This window comes from Coloeus monedula (assembly GCF_965178545.1).
Source record: "Coloeus monedula genome assembly, chromosome: Z".
Lineage (NCBI taxonomy): Eukaryota > Metazoa > Chordata > Aves > Passeriformes > Corvidae > Coloeus > Coloeus monedula.
Genome location: NC_138822.1, coordinates 40,723,425 through 40,751,274, shown reverse-complemented (window position 1 = coordinate 40,751,274; position 27,850 = coordinate 40,723,425). Strand labels below are relative to the sequence as shown.

The following is a 27,850-nucleotide window of genomic DNA, read 5'->3' as shown; positions in this document are numbered from 1 at the left end:
AGTCTAAGAGAGATGAGAGCTGCTCAGCAGAAAGAGACCTGAGGGTGCTGATCAATACCTGGCTGAACATGAGCCAGCTGTGCCCAGGTGGCCAGTGGCATCTTGGCCTGTCTCAGCAATAGTGTGGTCAGCAGGAAGAGGGTGATTCTCCACCTGTAGTTGGCTCTGGTGAGGCCACACCGCAAATCCTGTGCTCAATTTTGGGCCCCTCACTACAGGAATGACATTGAGGTGCTGGAGCGTGTCCAGAGAAGGGCTACAAAAGTGGTGAAAAGTCTAGAAGACACATCCTGTAAGGAACAACTGGGGCAGCTGGGGTTGTTTAGCTGAGAGGAGACTCGGGTGACATCATTGCTCTCTACAACTGCCTGAAAGGAGGTTGTTGTGAGGTGAGGGTGAGTCTCTTCTGCCATGTTTCAAACAAAAGGATGAGAAAAATGGCCTCAAGCTGTGCCAGGGGAGGCTCGGATTAGATACTAGAAGAAAAAACTTCACTAAAAAAGTGGCTAGGCATTGGATTAGGTTGCCCAGGGAGGTGGTGGAGTCACCATCTCTGGAAGACGGTGTTCAAGAAGAGTCTGGATGTGGCACCCAGAGATATCCTTTAGGGGTGGATATCCTTTAGTGCTATTAATGGTTGGACTAAATAACCCTGAAGATCTCTTTTGACCTTGATGATTCTGTGATTCTGTAATATGATGCTAGGTTTTTACTCTGGTCCTCTTCCTCACCCATTTCTTGGTGTATCCCCCAGGCATGTACACAGATTAAGGGGAAGCCTCACTCCTCTCATACCCATTTCTGGTGTCATGGGTCTCTCTGACTCTTTGTGGTCTACCCTCGTGACCATGTTTTTCTGCATTCTGTCTCCCAGATTGATAGAAGGGAAAACTTGTCAAGTCCCTTTACAACAATTATTTGGTAAAAGGTGTTCTTTTTTTATAAAGAAAAGGGAAATAAATAAATAAAATGAGAAAGATCATTCCATTCCATCTGTATTTTCTGCAAAAGCCTTTGCCTCAGTGAAGAAAAGGCTGTGATCCCCTTGTTCCTCCATTTTCATTTCGTCTGTCTTCAAGATTTTCCACAAGTCCCACAGCAACGTGACTTAAATTGGGTGAGCTGGCAGAGTTTGAGCTGCTTCACTTTCTCACAGTACCTTGTGGTGTCTCTGCACTCCACTGCCAAAGGGGAAACAAGAATAAGAAATGGTGATGAAACTATGAACAAAGGATTTCTTACCTGAGAACACCTTGGCCTTGGGTGGCCAAGAGGAGAACCTTTGTGTTGGGAGGTCTTACAGCACAGGTCCTGCTTGATACCTGTAATCTCCCTCATCACTTCAGCTTCCATTAGGGCCCCCCAAACTTATGAATTTGGACCTATGTAGTCCACTTTGTCTCTGCTGAGAGGGAGCATCAGAGCTGGTGTGAATACAGGCAAGCACACGTGGACTCTGCTGCTGCATCTGCAATGAATGCAAAGCAACTGGCTTGCAAGATATAGGATGAGAGCATAATTTCCAAATAGGCACATCATCTGTTCTCTTTTGTTAATTCAATTTGTTTTTTTTTTTAATTAGTAACTTTTCTAGTCCCCTGGAAGGCCCAATTTGTTGCTTGTAATCTGAAAGAAAGCAGTCTTTCCTGCGGGATTTCCCATCATCCACCTACCAACTGGATTTGGACTACCATCATAAGTCTGGTTTTGATTTGTGTTTTTCTCTCTGTCTGTACCATTAGCTGAAAGTTAATAATAGAATCATAGAATGGTTTGGGTTGGAAGGGGACCTTGAAGATCTAGTTCCAACCCCCCTGCTGTGGACAGGGATGCCTTTCACTGGACCAGGTTGCTCACAGTCCTATCCAACCTGGTACTGGAAACCTCCAGGGATGGGGCATCCACAGCTTCTCTAGGAAACCTGTGCCAGTGTTTCACCACCCTCACAGTAAAGAATTTACTCCTAATATCTAATCTAAAACTACTCTGTTTCAATTTGAACCCATTCCCCCTTGTTCTGCCACTACATGGACTTGTAAATAGTCTTGCTCCATCTCTCTTGTAAGTTCCCTTCGGGTACTAGAAGGCCACAAGTAGGTGACCCCAAAGCTGGGCTGTACAATCCCATTTCCCTTGGCCTTTCCTCACATGACAGGTGCTCCTTCCCTCTGATCAACTTGGTGGTCTACTCTGGACTTGTTCCAGAAGACTGCATGAATTATTTCTCATGCTGTTAGAAAGGGGACACAATCCGAGCACTAACACCTTTGCCAAAAAACCCCACAACAGGCAGCATTCCTCTCTGGGATGCTGAGCTTTAGACACTGGATTTTGCAGATGTCTGGGCTGGAGGTTTTCTCAGGATGCCCAGCTGCAAGGTCCAGTGCTGCATTTCTGAGAGACAACTCTGCCTTCTTTCCTACTCCTGCACCTCTCTGCCTCTCCCCCTCCCAGCAAAGTACCATTTTCACAGGGTGTGATGTTGCAGCGCTGCCAGTTTGCTGGTCGTGGTCTCCAGGAGCAGTGGTGCTCCATCACGGGCTTGTTGGTGCGGATGTGCACGCAGTCCACACGCCGGGACTGGAAGCCGTAGTTTCCACATGTAGCCGTGCAGACGGTCCATAGGCTGACCCGCCAGTGCACACCACAGACATCAGTCCAGCAGTTCTGGGTGCCCAGTGGCCTGTGGGCAGGAGGGAGAGAAGGAGGAAAGGACAGCAAACATTACATATCCCAAAGGTAATTCACTCAGAGCACTGTATGGGTGAGATCTTCAAAGGCTGCCAAGTGAGGCCAGCAGTTTTGAACTGCTCTCAAGGACCAGACCCTCAGGGGGTGTACACTGGTGTACCAACACCAGGCTAAATGATCATTTGAACCATTTGAGGATTTGGCTGAAATGCCCTCTGCATGAAGGGCCAAACCAGAGATCTGCTGAAAGGTGAAATGACTGGAGACCAATGTGGTCCAGCAGGACTTTGTAACTTTTTAATGGCTTTACAGCCAGTGAGAACAGAACCAATTCTCTGAAATCCTCCTTTTCCTTTCAAGACACTCTCACAGAAGATGTAGAGGCACACTTGGTTCATATTTGTCACACAGAGAGTGAAAAAGCATGAGTAGGTGCCAACAAGCCAATTACATTAATTTTCAGTCATGATCGGTCATGATTTACATACCCTGTCTCATGTAAAGTAAATGTCTTTACAATGTTGACAGTGGAATTTATCTGCAGGAAAACAAAACCTGTGGAGATCCTTTTTTTTCTTTTAGAGTTTGTGTTTAAATAAGTGAGAAGACTGGCACCTTAAGAAGATATAACACAACCTTGCAGTCAGGATTTGGCATACATAGAAGATTTTCCAGTTGTTGGCCAACTGGCCTGAAGCTCCTAGGAACAAATAGGGAAGTCTGGGGTTAAGCCTGGTAAGATTTGTTACACATAACTGTACAGGTTGCAGTATGACCTCTTTGTTACATAAGGGAAACTCCTAAGTTTTCAGTTAAGTCACTAATCCATTCAATATCTCTGGAAAGGGTTGTGGGTTTAGACATAAGACATTTCTGTCCTACCTTGGTAAGGAACTGCATTGATCAGATGACACAGAAGTCCCATCTTTGGTCTGGCAAAATATGTGTCGGTGCTGTACAGCCAGTCGTGATCCAATGCAAGGCCCATTACACTGTGAACACAGAAGATTCACTTAGGGGAGGTAAAAGACAGGGCATGTTCCATTCTTATAAAACTGCTAGTGAAACAAAGCACATACTGCCATTCAGAGACTGTTGAGATTTCAACCACTTTCTGCACCTCTGCAGGCTTTGAAGGCTGACTGTGCAGTCATCTTCTCTACCTCAATCTTCTTTCAGCAGCATTTAAACTACATTTCTGTATCTGCTCTGTAGATTCATTACCTCTTCTCTTCAATAATTTAGCCTTAAATACATCTGTTAGGGGAAATTAAATGCTCTCATGCCATTAGCCAAGAGCCTGTGATCCATACAGGAAATCTCAATACATCACTTTTACTGCGCATTTTGCAGCTTGTACTATCACAACTTATGGCCAAATAACTAAGAATGCATTGAACCAAGAACGTATTTCACTCCATTTAATATAATTTAAAATACTTTAAAAGCATTGAAGGACAATAAACAAAATCAGCAAGCATGACAAGCACAACAGATATGCAAGCTTGCTCCAAAATTGAGGCTATTCTAACATATTCAAGCTTAACAATCACATTTCAGTTTAACTCTCCCAATCCTCTCCTTTGATTAAAATGTAACTTGCTATAGGTATGAAGCATGTATTTGTGCTCTTTTAAAATTGTATCAGCTATTAGGAAATTGTTTTTCTAAGTATCTGGAAATTATATTCAAGAACAAACTGAGGGTTGAATAAGGGGTCATTAGTGTGAAGAAGGAATTTTTGCCAGGGGATGGCTGCTGACCGATCCCTCTGCCACTTCCACTCCCTCATCAGTAGGAGCCCTGTTTCACACTACCACACACTCCTCAAATAATACTCCCTTCCTCCTTCTGTTTCTTCCCTCCCTGACAACTGGGAGAGAGAAGCAGCGACTGCCAGGCTTTCAGCTGCTTCCAGTCAACTGTCTTGTTGGAAATGTCATTCACTGGAGTATGTGGAGCATTTCTGCGATATCTGCAGGGGCTAGCAGTCCTCATCACCAGCAAGCCCGAGTCACTAGTTTAAAAACACCATGGGATTACACAGCTGAGCTCAAAATGCCAGGAACATTAAATGAAGGAAAGGAACTAATTCTAGAGATGGGGGTAGTGCTGTTTATTTTCTTTCTTTCTTTGTGAACTGGGAAAGTTGATCACTACACCTGTGCAATGCAGACCTGATACCCCGTGATACTACCACGCAGGTCATTGATCCACCGAGCCAGTGAAACGTTACTAACTGTGTAACAGTCTTCTGGCTTGGAGACTGAGCAGTATGCAACCAGGTGGAACTTGATGTTGTTTTTTTTTGTAAGCTAGGTAGAAGAAATACTATATGATAATGCACAGAGATTAGGTCTAAGAAATTAATTCTGAACTATCTGATTGTCTCAGCTGACCATGATGTCACGGCAAACAATACAGACCATAATGGATTTTGCGAAGATGATCCAGTCGTTTCCTGGAATTCTATAGGGAATAAAAATTTTTTTTCTTTGATATAAAGTGATAATTTGAAGCTTTACTTGTAATACAATAACTCGGTCACCTTTCCAGATTTAAATGAAGACATTTTCAAGTAGTGAACAATAACAGATCTAGTAGCTGAAGGCACTTTTTACTACCAACATTATAAAAAAACCTGATGCAACGCAATCTGCTAAGAGAGAATTTAAAGACCTGCAAAGCAGCATGAAGTAGTCTGAAAATGCTTTTAGCCCTCCATTCTGCCTTTCACCATGAAGCAAATCAAGAAAGCTCACACTTTTTGGTATTCTCATCAGCAACTTTGTAAAACTGAATTATTGTACAATACCCCTGCCTTGAACCTATCACCATCATCAATCCTGACTCCAGCCAGCCAAGACTGAAGCACTCTCACTGGCTAGCAAGGGGAACTAAGACTTGAAGAAGGCTACTTCCCAGATGTGTCACTTATCACTGTAACAAGGAACTGCAGACCTTTCCACTGGAGGACACAGGGGTCTGCAGTAAAAGTGCTGTTCATAAGCAGCACTTTTAGGGATTGTGGGAAGCTACAGATATCCAAGCAGGCAGTGCATCATATACAGAAAGAAAGAGCTGAGCAAATTAGTGGCCTCCTCAAAAGCCTGCAAACTATACTAAAGATATTAGGTTGAAAAATCACTCTCCTCATTTTCTGTCACCTTCTTCTAGCTCACACTAAGGGGCTGTCCTTGGAATGCTGCCTTGTTCCTTACCTGGCCCCAGGAGGAGGCTGCCCACTCAACACAGGGCTGCCTGTTGCAGTTCTGTGTGTCCACAGGACGCTTGGACACCTGGGCACAAGCCTCGTTTGACATTGGGACAGAGCTGCCTTTTGCTGTGAGGCGCTGGCATGTCACTCGCCGCATCTGTATGCCTCCACCACAGCTCTGCGTGCAAGGAGACCAGGATGTCACCATCCATCTGTGAGAGAAAGGAGAATAGGTCAGGGAGCAGACGCGTGCCACTGTCTGTGCGATCCCTGGCATCAACAGGTCTTATCTGTTGGACCAAAGACAGTGGCTTGGCTCATTTAGCGTGCAGTCCTGGAAGGCTGAGTGTCTCAGCCTCCCACAGTCATCACTGAAAACGGCTCAGAGGATAAAAGCTGAGAAAAGAGCACATTTTTCATTAATTTATCTTTCTCAAGGCTCTTTGGGCCCAGAATTACTTTTCTAGCCCTTAAAGCTGTTTTTAGAGGCTTAGTAAATACTTGTAGCCCTGGCATGGGGGTTGGGCAAGTCTGCTCTCACACCATGGTGCCACAGAGGCCTTGGTCACAGGCTACAGTCACCATGCTAGGACTAGCCCAGTAGCACCCCTTAGTAGGGAAAACTATCTCTGTGTAATTGCTGAGCAGATCACAGGCCACTTCAAACTTGCTGCGAAAGAATACTCAAAAGCCTGCTGAGTCCTGCTGATGCTGGCCTCCTTTGTTGTATCCCTGACAGCTGGGATAATCCAGAAAAGCCTGAACATAACTCAGGAATTGTTAGCCCAGGGAAGGAAGGACACTGTTCTTCTTTCCTCTTGAGCCCAGACCATGCATTCACCAGCTGAGGCTGAGGCTCTGAACCCCTGTGCACTGGCATTTAAAAAAATCCAGTCTAACTAGCTAAAAGGCTGCAATAACAGAAAGTAATAGTCTACATACATTTTGTCACTGTAAGGATCATTAGGTGAAACACTCATACAGTGAGGTTTGGGAAAGTGTTAGGTAGGAATAGGAAGAATGCAAGGGATTGCTAGTTTTCTGAACAGTTTTATGGTCAAGTCAGCAGTTTGCTTCATTAAGTTTCTGGATACCCAGCAGGATTTGTGTGGTTTTGGGAGTAAAATACTGGCTATCACATCCCTCACAGCAGTGTTTATGACTACTTTACAAAATAGGCAATAGGCATTTTCCAGTCCCATGGAGAAACATCCGTTTCTATTTCCCTGTCTTCTGCAGGTGATTAACTCCAGTGGTCACAGAATCAAGTATAAACAAACATATTCCCAACCTGGAAAACAACACTGGTACTTTTTCATGCAGTTGGGTGAGGTTGAACCCGCAATTTCCGCACTGCTCATAACGCTCTGGTCTGTATGTCAGTCAGCTTTTATTTCCAAGCTTACATCTCAGCAGTTTCTCAGGAGTTGAGGGAGGATTTGGGGTTGTGTTACAATTCAGGGAAGGTATAAAAAGACATAAACCATTCCCATGGAATTTACTGTCAACACCAAGGAAAACTGCTGCTAATGAGCATGTTTCATATTTCATCAAATCTCTTTTGTTTTTTTCTTATGACTCCACTGGCAACTCAGAAAACATTTGCCTGCAGAGAAGGGTAGGAATATATTTTAAAAGGTAATTAAACAGAAACTTGCAATATGCCCAAGACACAGCAACAGTGGTGAATCTGGCCACTTCTCATCAGGTTGCTTAGCACTTCTCCTTGCCTCAGCTTAGATTGCCTTTTTGTAATACGACTCCCAAATCACTGTTGAATGAGGGAAGTTGTACTAAATTTCTCTTGAGATGCTCACTACTTTTAAGCGCTTGTATACTGAAACATACCATACCTACATTGGAAATAAGGGAGAGGAGGGAGTAACACCATGAAAAGTATGGAAAAACATGTTTATGCATCTCAGCTAAGGAGATACTGAATTGCAGAAGCAGGACATTTTTAATATGGAGGGAGCATAACACTACACTGACTCTCTGGATAAGCTCTTGGGATGTACACTTCTTTGCACCCAAGGGTATCAAAGAAAAACAGACTTTGTATGGGGTGAAGCCAGATAATTGTTTAGGTTGGAAATGACCTTTAGTATTATCAAGTCCAATCATTAACCCAGCAATGCCAAGTCCACCATTAAACCATGCCCCTAAGCACAACATCTACACATCTTTTAAATATGTCCAAGGATGATGACTCAATCTCTTCCCTGGGCTGATTGTTCCAATGCTTGACAACCCTTTCCATGATGAATTTTTCCCTAATAGCCAACATAAACCTCTCCTGGTGCAGCTTGAGGCTGATTCCTTTTGTCTTGTCACTTGTCACTTGGAAGAAGAGGCTGACCCCCACCTTACTACAGCCTCCTTTCAAGGCAGCTGTAGAGAGTGACAAGGTCTCCTGAGCTCCCTTTTCTCCAAGGTAAACAATCTCACCTCCCTCAGGCCACTTCTCATGGGACTTGTGCTCCAGACCCTTCACTAGCTTTTCTGTCTTTCTTCTTTCTTGTAGTGAGGGGCCCAAAATTGAACACAGTACTTGAGGTGTGGCAGAGGACCTAAGTGTAGCCAGAAGACTTTCAAGCTGTCCTGGCTCTTTTGTGTTTAGCAGTAAGTGAAAACTAGGGGATTACAAGGGCAGAGAGTTACAATTCCAAGGCAACCACAAGCTAGCAAACTCCGAAAAGAGGCAGAACTTACTCTGAACCCCCTTCATGCCTGCCAGATCTGATGGGATGTGTCCATTTTACAAAAGATATTTCCACCCTGCTAAGGGAATTCTTTGCAGCTGCAGATACGGCAACAGTCCTGCTCATATTGATGTTCAGGCAACAAAGGAAATCAGAATAAAATCACAAAATAGCTGCTAATCTTAGCTTCTTGTCTATTATATTGTTGGGGCAAACTGCTATGAAGCCATGTTTAACACAAAAAAATGATCCTACAGTTCTTTGGTGACAAAATTTCCATGTGTGCAGTGCTCAGAACAGGCAAGATACTTATATCCAACATAGAGTGTGGCTGGAATCACCCAAGACAAGGAAAGCTGTGAACTCTCTTTCTACCTTGTACTGTCAAAGCTTTCCACAAATATTATCCTGGCTGTCTGGGTTAAGCACTTGTAAATTCCCTTTCAGCCATGACTTCTCCAAACAGGCACTGGAGAGGCTGCAGCAGTATGATGTCCTGTACAAAGAACTCTTCCAGCACATCTTAAATGCATGTAAGCTATTTTTACATGAGATGGACGAACCGTGAAGGGCAGTCTCTTCTGTTGCATGCGATGGGCTGCAGAGATGGCTTGGGTGTCTCTCTGCAGTAGGATGCGTTGACTTCAGCCCCATCCAGTAAGCACCTCAGCTGGGGCAGCTGCACCCCTCTGTGGCCGCAGGAAGCCGAACAAGCTGTCAGTTTGTCCACAGACCACTGGTATTCTGCCAGGAAGTGTGGGAGAAGCATGTTAACACTGAAAAACTGACAGCAGGAGTTCAGTTAGAAAGGAGAGAGTTGAAGATGTTCTCCAGGACAAAATACAGGGATTCAGTCAAGAGGAGCTACCTACCCCTGCAAGGCACACAATTCAAACCCCTGACTGCCTTTGGTGTAACAAACCCAGTTTTTTGATGCTTAGAAGCATCAGGCATGGAAAGTGAATAACATGGTATGGCAGTTAAGTGAAGCCAGATGCCAGTGAGCAGGACTATACTTTTAGAGGTGTGTAATTTAATGAAGATGTGGTTAGCTGTAGTTCCCAGACTCTATGATCTTGAAACACTGTGTCTCTTACCAGACAGTTCGCACAGACGATCTGTCCTGAAGATATATGTGGGAGTTGCAACACCCTCAAAATTTTATAGCAAAATTGAAGGAAAAGTTAAATTCTTCGCCTCTCCATCACTGACAGTTGGGGCAATGAAAGCTGCATATTCTGTTCCAGCCCAGCTGCACCACAGTGTTCTCTGGCTTTATTGCCTTTGTCTTATTTCTGGGAGATCTCTAACAGTAACAGTTCCAGAACTTTTACAAGTGAAGGGTTTTCAAGGAAGAGCAGACTGTGAGACACTGACCTTTGTGTATTAACAGAGGGGCTTCTGTTTTAAGGGGTCTTAAACTCTGCCACCTCTGTCTTGAATTTCTGGACAAGAAAATTGTCCAGGCTCAGCGTAAGTACAGCTTGAATCACTAAGGTGTGTTTTATGCTCAGCAGGGCAGAAATATCTGGTGTCATTTAGTAAAGTAAAACCTAAGACACTGTAAGGTACTCAGTAGTCCTGCAAATCTATATTCATGGCAATAAATCATTAAGACATCTTTTTCCTGATATGCATGGTGATGGCTTCAGAGGGGAAAAATTCAGGATGAGAAAGGCAGTGCAGGGAAGTCCATGGCAAGAGCTTTCCAGGGTGAAAGGACTAAAACTGAAGAGTTACCTTGTATAGCCAGGGACATTATTTGTGTGAGCGAGCCAGCCTCATTCTGAGCAAGGCAGCTGAATTCACCATCAGTGAAATCACTGACATTGAGTATTTGAAGAATCCGTCCTGCCGCCAGGAGTTGATGTTGCAGACTGAGAGGCTCACCACAGTAAAGCCAGGTGATGTTTGGGGTTGGATGCCCATCGACAGCACAACCTAAAAAACAGGTACATGAGAAAAACCTGTTGAGTACTGAACTTGGTACATGCTTTGATGTGGTCAAAATTAGGGGAAATAGTCAATTCCATCCCATTTTCTCCTCATTTGCTCATAATGATAATTCTGTAGCAAGTAATACGTTGTCATCATCCAGAAAAAAAGTATAAAATCTAAAAGACAGATAATCTGCAATATGGAACATCTCTGATCAGTCTGGAATTACTTGTATCAGTTTCCCACTATGTCTGATCATCTTCATTTTGGTATTGAAGAAAGTGGGATAGAGAGGTTATAAACCTGGCAAAAACTCAAAGATCACGTGTGAACAAGCAACACAAACACAACTCGGTCTCCAAATTTCATATGTAAGCCACACGACACCTTCCTCTCTTTTTTTTTTTTTTTTTTTTTTAATAATGTAACTTATTGCTTGTTTTATATTAAAAGTCAGAAATTTTTGTTACACAAAAAAACCTGCTGAAAAACCAAAGAGAGAAAATTGAGCCTTTAGAGGTTTGGTTGGTTTTGCTGCTGTTGGGATTTTTTTTTGTTTGTTTGTTTTGTTGTTGTTTGTTTGTTTGCTTGCTTTTCATCACAGCAAAGGGCAATTCTCTAAGCAATAACCAACCAAAACCAGCAACTGAAAAAATCCTGATGTTCTAAAGCATTGTGTGAAGTCTATGGACCACCAGCACAGATGATGAGATTTAAGTTCTCAGTGAGTTCTTTGCACGGTGACCTGAAGGAAGTGTATCTATGAGACACTTTTTACTGTGGTTCTCATATCACCTAAACACTTTGCCAGTTTCATGATGAATTGCAGGAAATTTCTAAGACTGGTGTAACTTGCGAAAGACAGCTAAGCTTCCTTGCCTATTTCCCGGGAAAAAAATTAAGAACTAGGTAATTTCCACAGTGTAATCCATCCACACCGAGTGCGGGCGTGGGGAGCCAGAAATGCCACATGTGAAGGGTGGCATATATCACTAGGACTGCTTGTGGCTTAGGCTTGTCCTGGACTGCTATGCATGTCACTGACACATAAAAGGTCTCTAAGTTTCTGTGAACGCAATCTATTCTGACGGTTAGTTTGTTATGCTGAAGCTTTATATTGTTTTGTTTATATTAGTATGTATGTGCATGAATGACTATATTGTAGACAAAATCCCTTCTGACAGAACTGTCCTATATAAACAAACATAACATATATACATCAACTTTCACACAGGCACTGTTCAAAAGGAATGGGATAAAAAAAGGAAGAGTACAAATTTAAAATACTAAAAATGGAAGACTCTTCTAAGATGAGGGAATAATCCATCAGCTGATATTTCTTCATCGCCACCTCCATGTAATTTGATTTCTATTTATTATCCACAGATACAAATAAAGATGTGAGTATGAAGTCTTCTGTACACAATTAACAGATGCTGCAATGTAACATTTTTGTTACTGCTCTTCCTTCCATTCTTGTTTGTCCACCTGAGGAGAACCCTAACTAACATACACTGGGCAGGTACAGCTCCAAGAAAATACCATTGTCATTAATCTACTCAGGAAGGTTGAAGAGTTTGATTTCCAACCATCATGACCAAATCCTTGAGACTTAAGGAACTCGTCACTTTGTTTAGGAACCCTTGCTACCCTTTTGAATTTGGTTATACCTCTAAACTAACACGAGGGGACTTGGCTACTGTAGTCTTTACTTGTGTACCTTTTGCCATTAATCATACCTCCAACTACGCTATTCCTATGACAGAAGATACTGTCTTGCCCAGCAAAATTAAATTCTCCTGCTTGTAAAGCAGAAGACCTCACACAAGATGGAAAATGCCTGGTGGTGGCCTGTGGTATGCCCCAGCCACTTTCAAGCTGAGGGGTAGATCCAGGCACTGGGGAGAAACCATCTGCCACTCAGGAGGATAAATACTGGGGCTCTCACTGGTGCAGTGGCTACACGAGTCTTTGCTAGTCCCCTGTTGCTGTCACACCCTGCCTGTATCCACAGCGGGGAAGGGTGTGGGCTGGATACTGCTGCTCTTTGGGACTCACTCACTCGGTGAAACTGGTATTTCAGAGAGCAAGGGCTCCCTGGCAAAAGACTGACACACACAGTAGACTCTGCTGTCACAATGACAAAGATGCACTGGAAAAGAACTAGTAAATGCAGATAAAATGTTTAAAAATATGGAAAAAGGGGGGGGAGGGGAAAGGCAGAATCACAGAGTGCAAACTGTCCCCAGTGGTTTCACCTCTTTTACCTCTTTCACCCTTTTAAAACTTTTATTTATAAGGGTGAAGAGTGTGCTATTTGTTTTAATTTCTTTGGCAAGGTCTAATGCAGTTTTATCCTTGGCAGTTATCTCTATGCAGCACTCACTTCTTGACAACAAAACCACAGCATTCTTTGCTCAGTCTCTGTTCCTAATTTTGTAAGCTCTCTATTTAATCCTGTTTCATTTTTTTCCCCACTCTTGTGCTGAAAAATAACTCATTCAGTTTCCAAGATACTTATTCGCAAGTAAATGAGAGACACGAAAGGTTTTAGCCTTATAGTTTTAAGACTGCCTAAGTTAAAAATAATGGAAAACAAAGGAATTTACAGGAAATAGGCAAACTTAACAATAAATGGCTCTATGGCTTTTGCCTAGATTATTCTAATTTTTCATAGTTTACTTGTCTTTTAAGATAAGTGTAGTGATTTCCAAAGGTCAGCATATAGCCATGACAACTGAAAAAGATGCACTGTGAGCCCAGTTTTATTGTTTGCATTTGCAAGCAGTCTGCAGAGGGTAAATGCAGAAAGCAGAAAGGTCAGCTTGATGCTACACACAGAGGAACTGAACCTGAATTCAGCATGCAGATGGTCCTAGTTCATGATGTTTTTCTTTTAAAAAAATATTGTCAGGAAAAACAATATCATCTTCTTAGTGCTATTTTAGTAGTCTTATGTAACATTTCTTCTTCCAAAATGTGCATATAAAATATTAGCTAAAGGAAGAGCCAGTAATCAGTAATATGGGGGAAAACCCCCAGAAGCTATTCCCTAGACACGCACTACCAGTGAGTAATTATTACTTAACAGTAAAACTTTACTAATATCTATCAATCACATTTCACAAGTGACATTTTTATACATTTCCCACATGTATGGATGCACAGGCTCTGGGACAATATTTTAGGCATAGTAAGTGAGAACCAGAGTACAATAAAACCGTATGTTCCATTAATATCTCCTTCTCATGTTCCAGGAATAACTTTCATACCATTTATTGCAGATTACTAACACTTACTCTCTATTTCCCCAACCCCTGTGGACATTGACTCTTTTATCCTTTTGAAGCTCAATACTCGTCCCCATAATGCCTGAGACGGAGAAACTGCCTTTGTTTCCAGACAGCACAGCTATTGCAGAACTTTCAGGTAAGAAAATATTGTCTTCAACTTCCCTTCCAAAGATTAGTGGGACTCTGAATTCATTCAAAGCCAGGATGAGCACTGATGTGCAAAAGCTGGAGATAGAAACAAAACTCTAATAAAAAAGACATCTTCCAGTTGGGAAAATGTTAGTATTTCAAGGATAACAAGGGGGTATTTGGAAAGGAAAGACTGATGTTCCACAAAAATGCTAACGATTTCTTGAGAGGAAAGAATAAATTCACACTGCAGGCCAAAACCAACTGCCCATTACACCTTTGCAACAGTTTCCAAATGACTGTAGCTGCAGAAAGACTCTGGGCTAACGTGCTAATACTAGGAGAACAAAATACAAAGCATGCACCACTTCTTCACTTTCAGACCTGAAAAAAACAAATGTAAAGGCTGTTGATTTTAGGACTCCTTTTCTTCTTAGCAGCCTGATACTGTATGGAAAACAATGGTAAAAATGTCAAGTGAATTTTGCAAGTACTAAATATATTTGATAGTGTCAATTTAAAAAAAAATTACAGTACTGCCTTTAAAATAGATATCTATTCTTATAATATAGATTGTTTTCATATTTATCTAACAAATAACTTTCTAATTTACTGTTGACACGATGATTAGTCCCAGGCAATGTTTCTAATATTTATTAAACATGGAATGTGAGTGAAGACTTCAGGTCAAGATCAGGTAGTTTCTTTGAAATTTCTTTAAACAAAACATTCCTACAGTCTGACTGCAACAAACTATTTCACTTTCCAACTACAGCCCTCAAACCGCCATGCCATGGGAAGTAAACTCACCGGTCCCACTCTCCCAGCAGCTAACCAAGGTATGTGATAGTGTATGCTGTCTTACCTGAGGCCAAACCATATGCCAGCAGTGCAGCTGGACATCAAAATCTTGCCTTCTTAGCCTCAGGACAACACTTTCATATTTGGAAACTATTTCCTAAATAGGTGGAGGTAGGTCTTGGTAACATGGCTGGCTGTAAAAGCACACTGTGGTATACACAGTTGGAATCCACTGGTATTAATGTTCAACTACAGGCTTGTAGTTCAATTTTACACCTTTGCTATTCACCAGTGATCACTCTTTGCAAAATAGGCAAATGTTTGTGCTGCATTATTTCAAAATACTTTGAATCAGACAAAAAAAAAAAAAGAAAAAAAGGTGCTGAATTTTACAAACATTAAACACACCAACTGGGTAGGGACTGCATGCATCACAACATCACAAAGCACAATGTAAATGTAGGGCAGAAATTTCACAGAAAAATTCAACTAGACTTACAAATCAGAAGGCCTAAGCTCCTGCCTCAGCAAGCCACAGACATGTACCTATCCAAACATAAAAATGGGAAAGATGATTGCTGACTACTATCTGAAATGCCTGGCAAAGGTGGAAAGGGTTTTGGCAGCAGAATTATTAATTATATTAAGACTGAAATAAAGCAAGCTAAAGAAAATAATTTTGTGTTCCTGTGTTATTTTAGTGAACTCTAACAGAAGAGAGTTGTGGACCACAATACATGGTGTTAAAGCAGTAAATGTATGTAGTGGGTTGAACCTGAGTTGATGGACAGTCGTTTAGACCAATGACGCTTCTCACAATTTACATATTCAAACCGCACGGAAAGACGGGAATTGCCTTTTGTCCCAGCTCGCCTGCTGGAAGGTGGGCGGGGAGAGTGGGCTCCGAGCCTCCCGGCCCCGCCGGGCCGGGCCGGGGCCACTGCTCCTTTCCCCCTTTCCCCCTTTCCCAATGCTGTGGCACGGACCCTGGGTCACTGGGAGGGAACTGTCCCAGAGCCGCAGGCAGCTAAAACCAGCCATGGACTGCTCACAGCTAAACCCAGCCATGGACTGCTCACAGCTAAACCCATCCAGCGCGGCTTCTGGGGACCGGCGGGTCCCTCTCCTCTCCATGCGGAGCCGGCGGAGCCAGCGGGAGCCGGCAGAGCCTCCTGTCTGCAGCCAGCACACTTCGTGCTGAACTGAAGAAGACACCACGCAGCCAGCAGCACAAAGGGAGCGAGGCTTTCCCCACCGTAAAGCCCGAACAAGAACACCCTTCAGCATGGCGGCGTCAGAGTCAGAGAGAAAGAGAAGTGAGTCCCGTGGGACGGAGCTGGAAATGGCGACGGGAGAAAAGAGGGCGGTGCCGCGATTCTGGCGCGCAGCTTAAAAGAAACCTTCTTGCATGCCGTGGTAAGAAACTGTAATACCACAAACTGTTTGTCTCTTTAATCCATTTGAAGAACATGGGGGGATGGAGTATCTTCGTGTGCCTGTGAAGATTGTGAAGAATGCCCGATGCCAGGCTATATAGAAGCAGTGAGAGGCTTTTAGAGACTTGTGGCGAAGAAAAGCCTTTGTGTGCAGGCCAAAATAATTTATCCTTTAAAAGATGAATAACCCCATGTGATGGCCCATGTTTTGCAGTGTGAAGGAACTGTGAGATTTTTCATGGGAGAGATGTTCTACACACAGCAGATTGTTTGTTTCCGGGCGGATCTGCTGTTGGTGGCAGTTTGGGAACCACGTGCAACTGAAGGAAAAACCCTTTTTTCCCTTAAGCATAAGAGAGAGACTTTTCAAGAACTGGAACACTGACTAACATCCCATGTTCTGTTATCCCTTGTGTGAGCTGGGTAAAAGGAGAGAAGTGCTGGAAAGGGGGGGGAAGGAGGGGGAGGGATTTGCTTTAATTTCTTGTTATTTCTCTTTACTTTTAATTCTATTAGCAATAAAACTCTTTCATTGTACTGCAACTGTTTAAGGTTTGTGCCTGCTTTGCTTTCTCCTAATTCTCATCTCACAGAAGGAAAATAAGTAAGTAGTGAATATTTTGAACCAAAACCACTACAATGTAATGCTCCTACAGGACTTGAAACACAACAGTATTTCCACTCTAACTTCTACATTCAAGGAGATAAAGTAGGCTTTCAAAATAGAAGGCAGATTAACAATGAAGTAAAGAACAAAATGCTTGGAACAAAATGTGGAGAAGTCACAGATCAATCTGAATAGATACAAGTTTGGTGCTGAACTACTACGTTGTGGCTCATACTGTGCTATTGTGTTCACACTATGTGGGTGAGATTACTGGTAGTGAGAAACACTTCCCCAATTTCCTGTCACACCTGATTTTCTCCTTGGCTGACTCAGATGAGAAATATACGTTAAATGGAATGGCGTTAAAATTCAATTCCATCCTGTACCAAACATAAAGATGAAAAATTGACAGGATGTATTCAACCTTTAAAATGCAATCAAACCAAATGAAGGCAAGTAAGATCATGTCTGAAAGTCACATGTATGTAGCACCTGTTTTGCTGAAGAGGTAAAACTAAGAGATATGTCTTTGTAGTTTGTCTTATGGGGAAAGACCTTTCAATACACTACCAACACCAAATATAAACAGACACTTAACTACTTGCTATTATACAAATTGTTTCTCATTGATTTCACACACTGAATGAAATAAAATTAATAAAAAGCAATGGAATCTGAAAAAAACCAGAAGAAAGAATTAATGTTTGTATAAATACAACCTTTACTGATAATTTTTTAAATAACATGAATTTATGCTAGACAAGGAAAACTATGTATTTAGGAATTCTTGAAATAAGCCAATTAAGTTGATAACAGTAGCACTTAAGAAAAAAAGACGACATTTTAAACAACTATTTATGGCTGCAAAGGTGCAGTTGAAACTCACTATATTAAACATATGACATGGTTTTTAACAGTTCTCAAAACACCTAAACTGGTTACCCAATGCCACACATGTTGTTGTTACTAGATATCACTTACATAGCACTGCAAGTATACGTGGTATTCCACAAAAATTGAGTCAGGCTCATTCCCAGCCCCACAGTGGCTGTAAAAAATGTTCCCAAATACACAGACACATGGTGGGCACATTAAAAAGCAAGAGAATTTTCGAGCTCTGGTAGTTAATACTGTTTTCTAAAACTTAGACAGCAGAAATCCTACACACTGAGAATCATGTAGTAATAAGGACTGGCCTGAAAACAATCGGCAATGGCAAATCAAAGCCTGTAGTAATGGATACAGCACACTCAAATAACCACCTAAGCAAACTCTGATGGGTTTATTCAGTGCATGACCAAAACAGAAAAGGAGTTAAACTGTGACCTTCTACCCCACCACTGCTACAGCTCCAGGTTAACTGTACACTTACAGGAGAAAACCAGCACTGAGATGAGACTCATGGAACAAGCACTGAACAACAAGACAGCACAAAAGTTTCAACAAGAGACAGAGCAAGAGCTGGCACATAACAAAATTAACAAGCTGCAAATGTCAGGGCTGCTGTAGAAGGTTTTCTGCATTTCATAATCCAATATAAACTTGCAACATTCTGAAACAGCATCTCAGGTAACTTCCTGTGTCACCACGAAAATAATAAATGCAGAGCAGAGGAGGTGGAGGGCAGACAGGTGTGGGAATAGCAGTGATGCTTGCTCCAGAGAGGCTGTAACTTCTGTCCTATTAACAAAGTGCTGTAGTTGTTTGGGAGAGATTTGAGGACTATCATGGAGGGAGAGGTCGCTTCACTAAGTCCTTTAGTCAACATGTCAGAAACCCCACAGTGTTTCATACTCCCTTAACACTTTAGAATAAATCTTAAGTTTTGCAAGAGTCTAAAGGACCTTTTATGTGAAGGAGCTGGAAGAATGAGAGGTCTCCATATCAGGATACCCGCAGCAAGTCTGATACACCTATTTACCCATGAAGATTTGCCTCAGTGGAGCTCTGCATCACATATATCTACCTTAGAACAAAATCTAGGTCAGTGATTCTGGTAAAGCTTAGAGATAAAAGTTCAAGGGCTGCAGCCCTTACAAAAAACTCATAATTCAGCAGATGTTGCCCCAGAGGCCAGTGATATTATTTTATATTGGAAGTATTTTGGACCACTACTGTAGATCGGTGCTTGTCAGATTAGATCATTCATGGCATGAAACAGCAGGCAGGAAAAATACTCAAAGCAGCAGATTGCCTAGAGGACATCACTCTCTTGTCTCTGTGTTCAGAGCTTGGCAGTGGCTGGACTAGTGTCTGGTTGCCTTAAAAGCAAACACTGTTTTAGTGTAGTCAAAATGTTCAACCAAGCAGAGGTATCACCACGTAATTTTTAACCCCAAATGTACACAATGTATATATGCAAAAGAAAAGCCACACATTTCACTGGAATGCTACAGTGTAGTCTGACATAGTCTGCTGTACTCTGATGTAGAAGGAAGATGCTGCAACACTCTATGAACTTCATACAATATCCAGAATCTAATCAATGTGATAGTGTCTGATTAGGCAATTAATTGCAACGATAATGGCATAATCTTGATATTAATTTTAATTCTAGCCTTTACAGAAAGGTCATGTTTCTACCTGGGAATTCTCACAAATATTGTGGCAAGGCAGACTTTTCACTGAGACAAAAATTGAAAGGAACGGATAACACAGTTAAAAAACCAGATTATCCCATGAATGTACCTGGCACTTTATAATCATCACACTAGACATAATGTTAATATCAAATAAAGTTGCTAAAAAATATTCTTTAGCATTAGAACTACTTTTCAAACATGATGGCAAATTTATTACAGAGAATGAGGAAGAAAAAAATGACAGTGTGCAAAATAATTTCTCAGATGGTCATCATTTTATTTGAATCCTACTGCACAGCTTCTGCAGCTTTTTCTTTAAGGGAAGCACAGGCATCAGTTTAGCTGTAATTACTCATGACTTTTCTTTTTGCAGACTCTGTGCAGATTGCAAATTATTTTGCATTTCTACTTCAAATTTTAATGCAGCATTAACTCCCAAATCTAGGAAAATTTAAAACAGGCTCATGGTGGTGATGGGAAGGGCAAAAAGGAGTACAAGAAAACATAACGTTTCAAGAAGATATATTCTTGCTCTCGAGTATATAGCCAAACATTGAAAGAAATTTGTACTGGTGAGATCAGTTGTGTTCATTGGGATCATTTATTACTTTTCACACTGATTTTGAACAAGTACCAGTCCTATGAGAGCGAGATGTTATGGCACCATACTTAGCAAGCAATTGCAGCATTAACTTCTCTAGCTCTGCTTGAAAGAGTTTGATCCTGACATTAGTCTATCTATGAGATCAGGTTCTTCTCCTAAAGTACATTTGACTCACTATAATGCACCCAAGAACACGTAAAAACTTCTAGGTTAATTTTTCTGTCTGCTGTCCCATCTAGATAACTCTTAAACCTACAAGCAAATACTAGATGCAGGCTTGAAGTGAACCCCTCTGAAATAATAAAAAAACCCTGACCCCACCCTGAACTTTGGGCTTTGGCTCCACTGCAGTTGGACCTTTAAAATAAGTAATTTATTCAAATTCAAAAGGCTGGCCATTGCAAGCAAGGTGACTATTTTTCAATTCTGCTTTCTGGGTGATCTTCTGGGAACCTAAGTGATTTTACTAAGAAATGAGTGGGATATGCTACTGCCAGTAAAAGAAAAGTGAGAGTGAAACACAGTAAATTTGGTAAGGGGAAATCCTTTGTATCTTTCAAGTGAAAAGTTTTTGTTATCACTTTGTCTTAAAAACAGTTGCATTTCAAATACTAATGTTTGCAGATCAGGACTTTGCTGTGCAGCTGGTCATCTTCTGAAGCACTAGTGAAATTGGCAGCAAAGCTGCTCTAGCTCTGTGGTCTTTGGGGATAATGTATAAAACCAGAAAGAAACCTTCTTTTTAGGACTATGTTCACAGTGCTGACAGTAAAATAATGTTCTGATTTGTGAAGTGAGTAAATTTGATATGGAAGTAATCAAGGAGAACACAATAAATATGGTGCATCAGTGTTTCTTTTTTTTTTTTTTTTTTTTTTTTTTTTTTTTTTTTTTTGTTACAATTGACTGTACTTTTCTGGTCATAGAAAAATACACTTTATCATCTAACTTCACAGTAATTTTCAGCATCCCTTATAAGTAAGGAGGGATGGGAACCAGACTTCAAATAATTGCCTAGGCTTTCCCCCATTTATTCATATTATCAGATTCCTTAAAATAACATTTTCCTTCTGCCTTCTTTACTTCACTCCGATGTATAGGGAGTGCTACGTATCCATATTCCTAGACGTATTAATTTCTGAAATTTCTTCCAATGTTCCTGCAAAAATCCTCACTTAAAACTAAGGTATAGATATCAAAGTTATTAAAGCTTCATCTTTCACTGTGCAACACAATTGTAATACGTTCAGTATTCTTCAGTGCTAAAATGAGAAGATATTTTAAAATCAAATCTTGTGTCTTTTGCCAAGTCTGCTGATAACTGGTCTCCAATAATATCACAATATATTTGAGAAGTTGTAGTGGATCTCCATAAGGATTTCTAAGCTCTTCAGAGTTTCCTACTGAATTATATTCAAATATAGGAAATAACAAGCTTGAACCTAAATGAAAACAAGTATTCTTGATAAGCCCAAAGCCTTTTCTGCAGGAGAGTCAGAAGTCAGGAACACTGGATCCTACAACACTGGTTTCTGCCAACATTAATATTTACAAAGCTGAAGACTCATGGGAATGTGTCTAAGGAGTTGTGTAAAAAATTCAGTGATACTTACAGCATAGATAAGCTACTGAAAATACATGAGCTTAAGATGTTTCTTTAATCCAAAAGATAACACCATGAAGTAATCAGAATTGACAGAAGTCAAACGGTCATGAATATTTTTAAAACCCAAAAATTCTTATCAGGTGACAAATAGAAGACTTCCTCTCTGATGAAAAAAGTGGTGTTCCTTGTAATATTTTCATCACCAACATTTGGAAAAACTGTATCGAAAACTTAAAAATTCCCAAAGACAGAAACCTTAGTAAGATTAAGATCTAATGTGAAAACTTTCCAAAGAAATAAAAATTTGTGTCACTTCAGAGATCAAATGTGTTTATCTTATGTGTAATGTAAAGTCTTGTGTGTCTGCCATGAACCAAGAACATCAGAATGTGCATGACAGTCTGTGGCTAGTCACTGATTGTCAGTTTGCACTGCTGTAAAACCCAGAAATATTTTCAAACTCATGGGTGTTCTAGCTCTGCTTCAGGGATAGTCTTGTCCTTCAGGAGTGTGATCTGCAGATAACACACAAGTGTCTACAACCTGATAATGAATGTGAGGACTGGGGAAGACTTCACTACTCTGCACATATTTTCAACATTTGTGAAGGAGCAGAGTAAAGCATCAATCTGCGTAAGTCACCATCTATACATCATGCTCTCCAACTGGATGATGAGTTGGGCCTAGAAAGCTACCTGGAATCTCAAACCTTTGGCAGCAAAAGAAGTATATAAGATAAAAATGTTGCTGAGTCCATTGGGCAGGGCATGGGTCTTTTAACAGGGTTTCCTCTACTTCTATTGTGAAGGCACATAAATGACTACTCAATGACCCTTGCAATGAGAAGGAAAACCTCCAAACCAGGTATCTGTGTTTTGACACTAACCTTTATCTTGTGCAACCCCCCTGAAATTTAAATAGAAGAGACCCATAGCAGATGACTCCAGAGAGCAAGTTAATAATTTCAAATGGTTGAAATGATGGTGGAAGCATTGCACAATTCCACTTTGTAAAAGACAGTGTATAACATGTATGATAATCTGGAAGTTCTGTTTCTCTCCTTGCAGCTCAGCCTGTCAATTGTTTTATATTTGATACAGCTGCTACTTTCCAAACAAGTTCTCATTTGCAGCTTTAGTCTTCCATTGCTGTGTTAATATTTTCTGTTTGCATTTTTTTTAACCCTCAAGGCATGAAACAAAACTCTGGCAAACCCCTGCATGACTTTATCCAGGTTTCTAATGTAATTTTTCACCGTTGTTATCTTTAACTTTCGTAAAACAGAATGTTTACCCAGAGCTTACTTATCACTCCTTTTCTTCACATTTCACTCTGTTCCTTTGCATATGTCCTGTTTTCCTTCTCTACTCAACAAATCCTCATATGCCTAGATTTCCAAATACATTCAATGTATTTGAATTCAATGTCTAATTCAATGCCTTTTTAGTCCTAAGAGATAATGGTGCTTAACAGTGGAACAAACAAGGGATCTTATACGTAGCAATTTATATATCTAAAGTTCTTATATGGATGTCCAGAGAATGTAGAGCCAACACCTCAACATAATAAATGCTGAAAGACTTAGTAGGATTAAGGTTGATTGGGTGGAAAGAATCAATGGACAGCTTTCTAACTGACTGGATATCCCATTCCCTGCTGATTTTTTGTTAGAAAAAATATCTCAGAAAGTTTTCCTAGGTTTGAATGATAACAAGGATCAAATTCAAACCAGTAAAACTTCAGTGAAGCTGAGGGAACTGCCTCAAGAATGAAACTGGTTTGCTATTTTGCAATTACTATTCATGGGATTTTCTTGCCCATGAAGTGACACAGCAGGGTACAGGGCAGCATGGCCAAATGAAATTGATCTGGAGGTAGTTGTACACAGGCAATGGAGAGCACGCTTTGACATTCAATTACTGCTTTTAAACATTTAAAACTGCCTGGAACTCCTGAAGACCTCTTTTTGGAAATCTGAGAGGAAATGGATGAACCAGGAATATGACCCAGTCTTACATCTGTGAGCATAATAAAACCATACCCGGAATGATTTATTTAATGCTAATAAATACCTATGATATTTCCCCCACTGAGGACTATTTGAGTGCAGTTTTTGTGCAAACAGAAATGTAATCCAGAACTGCAGGCTAAAAGCCATTGCAAATGTATGCAGATATCAGCACTTGGGAAAAGTAAACCATACAAAACTAAAAACATAAATAGAATACCTCCACTGTGAAAACAAAATCTTAAAATTGCTACTAAATGTGAGGAAAGAATGCTTTTGGAAGGTGCAGAGACATATTAACACTCAGGACATCATATCTGCAGAACCCCTGCTAAAAGTTTCAGATCCCTACCTCTAAAAGGAGGAAAGATAGGTCTGAAATTGTAGGGCTTGACAAATTTTCATGGTATGCAGCAACATGTTCATTAGAGAAGCTGTTTGCCTATCTGAGCCTGACAATTAATAGAGTTTCAAAGTAGTGTGTGAAATAAAATAATAAAATAAACATGCCCTGAAATTTAGAAAATAACTAGAATATCCTTGCAAACAAATCACACCCACAGATCTGAAAGAAGTTTACAGGATATAAAAGAACTTACTGTGTAAAGAGGGTAAACGTGTATGGAAGGCAGAAATGGATGAAAAGAAGAAAAGCATTCATTGGGGATGATTTCCTTATATGGCTTCATGCAAACATTGTTTGTGTGAAATAAGAAAGAGGAATAAAATGAGCAGATTAAAACAGAGAGCTTGCAAGATCAAAACATGGAGAGAGGGATAAGCAAGACTCTGGAAAAGGCTCTGAAGAAGGATATACAATTGAGTAGCAGACATATGGTAAGGCAACTACCCAAATGTAGAAGAAAAACTGAAACAGAAACATCAATGCTTCTTTTAAATCAAGTGGCATACTGGTCTGCCATGTCTTTGAGTTGAATAAGATTGCCAGTCCCCCAGAGCAGGGACTGATTCTTACAGGATGCTACATATATATATATAAAGGGCATCATGGAGCCCTTATTCTGCATGCAGCTTTGGACTAATTAAAGGAACTTTTATTTTAAAATGAATTTCTGAGATCTAAAAAGTATTTGGCAGTGATTATGACTGACAATGAACTGTTGGTTTGATGTTTTTTGTCTCACTGCCCATGTCTGGATAAGCAAATCCTTAATGTAATGGTTAACCAGATGCATAACAAACTTTAAAGACTTTAAAAATCTAAAAAGCCTTAAAGCACTTGACTTACCTATAAGAGCAGAGCTTCCTGGACTGATGGTCAGTTTTGTTCCGGAAGGAGAGGTCAGCACTGAATGAGTGCTGGGCCCAGCACTGGTGAGCACTGCTGTCAAGTCTTCTAGGTAAGGAAGAGGTCGTGGAGGCTCTGGTAACAGATTGGGGAGAATGAAGCGATGAGCAACACTGTAGCAGAAACCATCTTGGGACATAAACCCCTACCACCCCCCTCACCGCCCTCCCATCTTCCCCCATCAGATATTGCTGCAATTTTCACTGTGCCTGCAACATTACCATTTCGGAGGGGCAGATTAAGCAACTTTGGATAACTACTGAAAGTGCTTTGCCTCATATTATGTAAGGTGCTAGAGAAAATATTAAAATAACATCTGGATCAATATGACCACAAACTAAAAGAGATGATCTCTGAAGGCTACCACAGCATTCTGGTGGATTCTCTTCACATGTGACAGAGTTATATGGTACCAGGAGATACAGTGGCTTGGAAGAAAAAGCAAATGTTTACAGCATAGAAAACAAATAGATGTTCATGGCAACTAGTGAAAAACTTTTAGTGTCTGCTAAAATCTGGATCAAACCCTGATTAAATATGGTTATCATCCTGCCAGATCCTGTGGTATACTTAGGAAGAACTGCAAAGGACTAAGAGTTAGAGCTCAAGAAGATCAGTCTATGCTGAGCACTGCAGGATTTAGTTGTTTACTGATCATAATGCTATTTTAAAAATTGAGGTAATGCCTAGCATTCCCAATTCTGTTTGTCACGAAAATGATGTGATATTTGATTTAAATGAATAGTGGCTTCAACCCCTTTCAATTAGATCATGGCACACATTATGCAAGCTTTCTACTGCTGATAGCAATCAGCACCAGGAGTACAGGTCAAGGATGCCTGAACTGTTCTGTTCCATCAAGGAGCTAAAAATGTCGTTTGCTTAGAAACATAAGCAGCTTGCATAACTCACAGTAACTTACCATCTTTAAAAGTTAAGCCATTTATAACGATCAGAAAAGGATTTACAGATCATGTGGAGTCTTTATTTATAGGCTGAAACTCAGCTGATTTTTTTTCCAGATTGTTTTTTCAGACTGAGATTCTAGAGCCAGTCTGGATTAGCAGGAGAAATATGTGAACCTTCATTTTAGTATTGTTTGTGAACCTGAGAAATCTTACTGTTACACTTCCTCTGGAAGCTCACTCTAGTCATGAAAGATGAGAGCTATAGTGGACGCTCTAATGGTATTGCCCCAGTTGTGGGGAATATGTTTCAAAATTTGAGACTTCACCATCAAATGCACTAAAGTACTTAAAAAGGCAGGATGGATCATTCACCTGCCAGGCACACAGAAACTACAGAAGATGAGTTACTAGGAAAGGAAATGCCTTTCCCAGACTTCCAGTTCCCACCAGGTACCACTTCCACTCATATTTCCCAGCTGCCACTCTCTTTCAAATCACCCAGATGGACTTTCTGTCTGGTGTTTAAAAACACAGGGGAAAGTAAGATTCACCATTCACTGAACCTGGGATGTACTTTTTAGAAGTGTACTGGATTCATGTACCTTTTGTGAAGTGGGTCAGTATCACACAGCCTTGAATGGAAAGATTGCTCAGCAGAGAAAGAGCACTTCACAGGGAAAAGGTGGCATCACTCTTGTTTCAAGATAGTCACTTTCAGGTATGGTTAATAAATGCTTTTCTTAGCTAGCAAGTCTGAAAGAGTTAAACTGAGTATCTTGGGACTGGGAGGTGCAATCCCTGTGCTTAGACATTTTCTCCTTATCCACTTTCCTTTTACCACCACCTTGCTTCAGCTGATGCTGCCCAGAGTACAAATGGAGACTGATGCTTTTCTTAGAACGGGGCTGCCTGCATGCCATTTCCTCTTCCCACAACCTCTGATTAGTTCTGCCATCTGGATGTGCCAGTAGCCACATTACTATTGTTGCAAGTGAAAAATACTAAAATGCCCTTGACTTACCAAGAACCAACAGCTGGGAGCTTTCAGTTACTTCCCCATGAAGATTGGCTGCCTTGCAGGAGTACAACCCCTGATCTGATAGAGAAACATTTGATATAAATAGCAACCCATCATGCAGATGGTGAGTAGAGGACAGCTTGACCTTGTTCTTAAACCAAGTAACTTCTGCTTCAGGAACACCTGGAAAAACATTGATAAAGTGTGACACAAGTAAGAATTACAAGGCAAAAAATACTTATAAGGCAAATAGTGGGAGAAGAAGAAGAGATGAGAAGTACTGAGTAAAAGCTAAAGAAAAAGGGGAAGGGACAAGCAGGATTTCATATGGCCACCGTCTTTTAGAGCAGTGACTCAAATAAAACAACAAAATAAACACAGAGCCAGACACAATATGCTTCTTGCAGGCCCTAGTCTAGAAAGGTAGATTCATCTGCACTTCACTACCGGCAGAAGAAAAAGGGGTTAAAAGTGAGATCCCCTTAATGTTGAGGTATTGCTATTGAGTCTAAGAAAGATGCATTCTGCCTACAAAATGTCCAGCAATGCTACAAAAACGTTTTTCTGAATTGTATTCTACAAGTTTGTCCTTCCTCTGTCTTCAATGTTTCCACGCTAAGAGGAGGTTTGCAGGTACAGCTGTTCTTACAGTTTGCTTCGGGAAAGATAGGCAGTGTGTGTCAATGAGCAGCAGTTTCATTCTCTTTTGAGCTCCCACCTTCAGTAACACGCACAGCCGCCAGATGGGAACAGGAGGCAGACAGCACAGGGACGAGCAAACGCATCATGTCGCATCACTGCCGCAAGGGGTAGCAAGAGCATTTCAGTCGGTTTTGTTGGGTAATGGTGGATGGCAGAGGACAGAGGGCTGAGTGTTTCCCTTGCAGAGATATCACAGAGACTTAAAGTCTGAGAGGTGCCAGCTGGAAACAGAACTCACTTTGCTGGGCAGGCAAGACTTGAGCTAATGAATAATTATCCAAGTCTATTCTTCTTCAGCT

General features: G+C 41.0%; 1 protein-coding gene across 1 annotated transcript in view; it reads right to left on the bottom strand.

Moving 5' to 3' along the window:
- LOC309585140 (ADAMTS-like protein 1) overlaps positions 1-27,850 on the bottom strand; it is a gene marked incomplete at both ends in the record, with an annotated part of 88,293 nt that overhangs the window by 10,765 nt on the left and 49,678 nt on the right. Inside the window, 7 exons of the mRNA XM_082301671.1 lie at positions 2,463-2,683; positions 3,574-3,683; positions 5,913-6,120; positions 9,159-9,354; positions 10,351-10,551; positions 24,864-24,998; positions 26,853-27,032. Coding sequence (XP_082157797.1) covers positions 2,463-2,683; positions 3,574-3,683; positions 5,913-6,120; positions 9,159-9,354; positions 10,351-10,551; positions 24,864-24,998; positions 26,853-27,032 — 1,251 coding nt within the window. The remainder of the gene's footprint in view (positions 1-2,462; positions 2,684-3,573; positions 3,684-5,912; positions 6,121-9,158; positions 9,355-10,350; positions 10,552-24,863; positions 24,999-26,852; positions 27,033-27,850) is intronic.